The sequence below is a fragment of the Neophocaena asiaeorientalis genome, unplaced genomic scaffold (genome assembly GCF_003031525.2).
Source record: "Neophocaena asiaeorientalis asiaeorientalis breed wild unplaced genomic scaffold, Neophocaena_asiaeorientalis_V1.1 scaffold249, whole genome shotgun sequence".
NCBI lineage: Eukaryota > Metazoa > Chordata > Mammalia > Artiodactyla > Phocoenidae > Neophocaena > Neophocaena asiaeorientalis.
In genome coordinates, this window is record NW_020172625.1 from 8,345,083 (window position 1) to 8,351,082 (window position 6,000).

General features: G+C 40.9%; 1 protein-coding gene across 4 annotated transcripts in view; it reads left to right on the forward strand.

The window, feature by feature from the left end:
• Window positions 1-6,000, forward strand: part of CEMIP2 (cell migration inducing hyaluronidase 2) — a 77,951-nt gene that overhangs the window by 17,918 nt on the left and 54,033 nt on the right. For all 4 annotated transcript variants that reach the window (XM_024738944.1, XM_024738943.1, XM_024738948.1 and 1 more), the window contains exons 3-4: window positions 2,128-2,268; window positions 2,872-3,433. In XM_024738944.1, the coding sequence (XP_024594712.1) occupies window positions 2,128-2,268; window positions 2,872-3,433 (703 nt within the window). The remainder of the gene's footprint in view (window positions 1-2,127; window positions 2,269-2,871; window positions 3,434-6,000) is intronic.

The window sequence follows — 6,000 nt, forward strand, 5'->3', positions numbered from 1 at the left end:
AATGTAGGCTGTATCTTGCTATTCTAAATGAGCAACCAAATGGACTTGGATAGTAAGGGATATTTGCATCACTAGTATTCTTATCTCCCCTTCATGCTCCTCTTATTTAAATACTATCCACCCTTTGAGGATCTATGTCTAGTGTCTTCTGCTCCATTGAAGCTGCCTCAGTTACTCTAGCCCCACCCCTCCTTTCTCTGAGCTCTTTTTCATCTAAAGTAACTACCACATTGTTCAGTATTATTTCATACATGGCGGCTTTTTCTCCCAAGCTAGGTTATGTGCTCTGAGGGCTGTGAGCTCATTCTAAATTTTATAAATTATATACTTTATAAATTTTACACTATCTAGTCCAGAGTGGACAAATTGATCCTCAGTAACTACCTGGTCATTAGTTGGTCAAAATTGGTGTGATTTTTTTCCCTCTCTTTTCTTCCAAATTATATCAGAAACTAAATGTCTCATGCATTAAATAGCTGTGGCAATGCAAAATACTTTTATGTTTTCATCATCATCTATTCAAGAGGCAAATTCTTTTTTTGTAAACACTCCATTTATTTTTTATTTTATTTTTTAAGATTAATTTATTTATTTTTTGCTGCGTTGGGTCTTTGTTGCTGCATGTGGGCTTTCTCTAGCTGCGGTGAGTGGGGGCTACTCTTCGTTGGGGTGAGCAGGCTTCTCGTTGCCGTGGTTTCTCGTTGTGGAGCACGGTCTCTAGGCACGTGGGCTTCAGTAGTTGCAGCACACGAGCTTCAGTAGTTGTGGTGCATGGGCTCAGTAGTTGTGGCTCACAGGCTCTAGAGTGCAGGCTCAGTAGTTGTGTCACACGGATTTAGTTGCTCCGCAGCATGTGGGATCTTCCTGGACCAGGGCTCAAACCCGTGTCCCCTACATTGGCAGGTGGATTCTTAACCACTGTGCCACCAGGGAAGTCCTTTTTTTTTTTTTTTTAACATATCTTACACGTTACTAACATATTATGTACACTATACACATCTGTTTTTTAAAAAAAAATTTATTTATTTATTTCAGCTGTGTCAGGTCTTAGTTGCATGCGGACTTCTTAAGTTGTGGCATGCCTGTGGGATCTAGTTTCCCTACTAGGGATCGAACCCGGTCCTCCTGCGTTGGGAGCACGAAGTGTTACCCACTATACCACCAGGGAAGTCCCTCAAGAGGAAAATTCTAACTCTAGTAAAGAAACGCTGCAAGGGAAGTAAACGTCATTTCTTAAAGGGGAACTTCCATATCACTCAACTTGCTGATTCATCTAGGGTTTGGCTTCTCTAATCTGCTGTTTCCTCATCTCTTAAAATGAGAAGTCATGTCTTTGGCCATTTGCCTCTTGAAGCTTTGTTGGGAAAGTGTATATGTCTGAAGATAGTGATGTTTATCAGCGGCTGCCTTTGGAATGAAAGAATTGCTGTTATCACCTACTTTATGATTCACTGTGCATAGAAAGGAACCTGGGAAGACCTAATATACATATTGGTTAGCAATTTCTATTTTTTATTTATCAGTGTGTTGTGAACATAGTTTCTTTTCTAAAATGGCTTTCTACAGTGGGTCCAAGAACAATTCAGAGTTTTGCCTCTTACTGTTGATTTATTTCCAGAGTAGATAGTTCTGGCGAACTCTGTTTTCACCTTGTGGACTCTGACCCAAACTAGTGGATAGCGACTTGGTTTTGTGGTGAAACCCTTTTTTTTTTTTTTTTGCGGTACGCGGGCCTCTCACTGTTGTGGCCTCTCCCGTTGCAGAGCACAGGCTCCGGACGCTCAGGCTCAGCGGCCATGGCTCACGGGCCCAGCCGCTCCACGGCGTGTGGGATCTTCCTGGACCCAGGCACAAGCCTGTGTCCCCTGCATCGGCAGGCGGACTCTCGACCACTGCGCCACCAGGGAAGCCCTGTGGTGAAACCTTTTTTATGCGTTGAGGAAGTAAAGGATTTGACACATCTCTGCCTGGTGGGATGGATGGAATTTCCATCCTTATGGAAGGAAATTAAAATATGTCAGCCCATTACTTGCAGGTTGCAATAAATGATGGTAGTACTTGGATTTGGCTAAAGGTATTTTTGCATATTGTTGGTTAATGGGATATCCATGTTGCATTGTTTTATAGAGAATTGCCCAGATCAAAACCCCCGTCTCAGGAACTGGGATCCAGGACAAGATTCTGCAAAGCAAGTTGTTATCAAGGAGGGAGATATGTTCCGCCTGACCTCAGATGCCACGGTGAACTCTATAGTCATTAAGGATGGAGGTAAGTAGCAGTCCCTGTCTATGGGAACAGCAAGATTGCTCTTTATTGCAGGGCAACGTTTGATGTTCTTTATGTAGAAAACTATTCTTAGCTTTTAGGATGTGGTGTCACTCTAACCATGGAGACAGGAAAAGTTCCTAAGGTAGAACAGTAGAATTCAAGAGCTGGAAGGGCCGTAGAAATCACTCAAGTCAAGACCCTTGATTTATAGAAAAGGAAATAGTTCCAGAAGGTCATCTCTCATAGCTAAATCTTTGTTACAACTATGAACAGTGATGAGAGAGTTAATGTGGGTTAACGTATGTGAAAATGAGATTCAGATTTGTAGAGTCTTACATATTTTTCTAGAAATGATGTACCTTTAAAGTGAATGGATTGAAATTCATACACATGGGCATCTTTAGGGTGTTGAGGTATGAACTCTCCATTTCTTCCTTTAATATGTTTTGAAAACAGGTTCAATTTTCTAAGCAGACTTCTAATAAATTCTTTGTCCCAACTTAACTGCGGAAGTGCTTTTTTCCCCTCTTAAGATGAAATTTATTTCTCTGTACCTCAGAAAGATGTTTCAGAAGTTGGCTTACTTAGTGTTATTCCCTGCAGGACTGCTTGTATTTGGGGACGATAAAGATGGATCCAGAAATATTACTTTGAGGACTCGTTACATCCTGATCAAGGATGGTGGGGCGCTTCATATTGGAGCAGAAAATTGCCGCTATAAATCCAAAGCGACAATTGTCTTGTATGGCAAGTCAGATGAAGGTGAAAGTATGCCAACATTTGGCAAAAAATTTATTGGTGTGGAAGCCGGCGGGACACTGGAATTACATGGGGCACAGAAGGCATCGTGGACGCTGTTGGTGAGAACTCTGAATTCCTCAGGCTTGACCTTTGGCTCCCATGCCTTTGAAAAGGACTTTTCCAGGGGCCTCAATGTGAGGGTCATTGACCAAGACACAGCCAAAATTTTGGAAATCGAGAGGTTTGATACGCACGAATACCACAATGAAAGTAGGCGACTTCAGAAATTCCTGAGAGACCAGGATCCAGGACGGATTGTTGCCATAGCTGTTGGAGATTCAGCAGTCAAAAGCCTCTTACAAGGAACCATACAAATGATCCAGGACCGGCTGGGAAGTAAGCTGATCCAAGGACTGGGCTACAGGTGGGCATACATATCTCTTTACTTTCCTTCCTGCTATGTATTAGCGTCTGTGTCTGTGTGAGAGGAGAGTGGGATGGAGAAAGAAACAAAATACTTCACAGCCTGACTTCAGGGGCCAGAATGGCCACTACCATTTGGAAGTCTCGTTGCCTCTTGCTTTGAACTGGAGGACAGAAGACTGTTTACAAAGTTCTTTTCTTGGCTTTGGTTTATGAAGCACTTTGTGAACCTTAGCGTTGGGCTTGTGAAAAATTAAGAACAGAAACGTACTGAAAGCAATCAGGCAGTTTAAGGAGATTGACTTCCTTCTTTTATTATCTTCTGAAGATCATATGAAGCTCAGGCTAATTGGAGGTACCTTATGAGTTGAAAGGTTAGGGCCCAATTCTGTGCTAAGGTGGAAAAGTTGTCTGAAAAGATTGAGGAGGGGTGGAACATGCACAATTTTCTTTTTCTGTCTTTCTTTTTCTTTTTTTTGAATCCTTTAATTTGAGTCTGCTTGTTTGATGGGCACAGGCCTCTGGGGCCCTGGCACATGTGAGGAAGCACAAGTTGGAGGGCTACGAGGTTCATCCAGATAGTAGGATTCATCCCTACAGTTTATTCTTGTGTTCTTGTGCCATAGTCTAGTTAATCATGATTTCCTAATGCAGTTCTGGGTTCTGGGGAAGCAGCTGGCTCAACATTTAATTAAAAAAAAACAACAAGTTTTAATTCTGCTTACTGTTCACAATAAAGTCAGGGAATATCTGCAGTGAAAAGTAAGAGGACTTCAAAACTCCCATGTTGAAATGATCTAGTTATTATTTTTTTCCTTTGATGGTTGCTTGGTCTAGTTATTATTTTTTCTTTGGTCAGTGTTGGAATGGAATATTATCTATAGAAATTGTAGAGAAAGTTAAGAAGACAAAAATTAGTGAAGAAAAAGCATCTGTAATGTTCTTAAAATGCTTTTTACTCACCCAGGGAATACTTAGGGGATTCTAAGCGCCGGGTACCCATAGATGCTTAGATGAAAGGACACTGTCTCAGAGTCCTCTTTTAATCTGGTGGATAAACAGAGACCTAAGGAGAAGGGGATCATACAGTGAGAAACTTAGTGCAGCTACAGGGTATGATGGGAGTGCAAATAGAAGGAGCCTTGGAGGCTCCCCAAAGGTGAGAAGCCCGAGGGAAGTTTAGGAGTATACTGTGTAGGCTGTAGAGAAGGAGGGCTTAGAGGTGGTTTTTTTGGGGTGGTGGTGGTGGTGGTTTAATTAAATATTATACATATACAGAAAAGTGCTAAAAACAAGAATATAGAGTTTAATGACTTATCACCATGTGATATCGGGGTAGCGACCACCCAGTTCAAGAAAGAGAACGTTGCCAGTGTCCTGGAAGCCCCCATCCTATCCCATCCTGTTCACTGACCACTCCCTCTGTTCACCAGAGGTAAACCACTCCCCTGGATTTGTGGAGAACACTAAAGTTCAGGTTTGCCTGTCTTTGAACTTCATATAAATGGAAGCAGACGATATGTTATATTTTGTGTCTGGCTTCTTTGCTCAACCTCGTTATTGAGTGTCGTTTATGTTGGTGCATGCAGGGTGGCTTATTTTCATCGTTGTTTATTTACTATTGTATGACTATAGCACAGTGTATTTACTGCTGGACATCTGGGTGGTTGTCCAGTTCGGACCTCTCATAAAATGTGCTTCTCTGAGTGTTCTTTTATCCATCCCTTCATGCTCATGTGCACATATTTCTATAATTTATAGACCTATGAATGGAAGTGTGGTCTGTTCAAAGTCAGACACCTACTTTGTTTCACTATCCAGTAATACCGGAGATTACAACTTTATGTCATTATTGTTCTAGGTTTTGTGTGTTCATTAGCTATGAATATTTTGTTTGACTCTTTTTGGGTTCCTCTCCCTACTGTTTCTAAATTCCCTTTAGAATTTAGAAATATTGCTGCTGATTTGATGGAGGAATTAGAGTTGTGATCCCTTGCCAACATTCCATTGCATTGACATTATCTCCAGGGTACATAAACATGCCTCTTTGAAGATAATGTTCTGGCACGCTGGAATTTTCCTCAAGTGGAGGAGGGAAGTAGGAGTGTTTTGGAGATAATATCAATAGAATAGAACATTGTTTTATAGTTGCTGAGGCAGTTCTGGTAAATAAAGGAAGCCTCTGATATTCTTCCTCTTCCCTCTCACACAGGAGCTAATAAATGGAGACATTCTTCGTTTGATTCTTTCTGCTGTATCAAGGAATATAAATAGAGCTATAAAGCACAGTCGGCCAAAGAGTAGCTAATCCACGCAGGGGTGGGTGTAGAATTTGTAAGGTTGTAGGCATGCTCTGATTAACTTTCATCTGTGAGTATCTAGCCATCTGTCTAGCATAGATTACATTTGGCTTTTTTTTTTTCTACAGTAGGAAGTTGACATTTTTCTTTTCATGTTTTAAACCAGGAGTCTTAAGGCAAATTTTTCTGACTTTTTATCTTTGTTCTTTCTTTTTTTTTTTTTTTTTTTTTTTTTTTTTTTTTTTTTTCCACAACATTTAGCAAAATT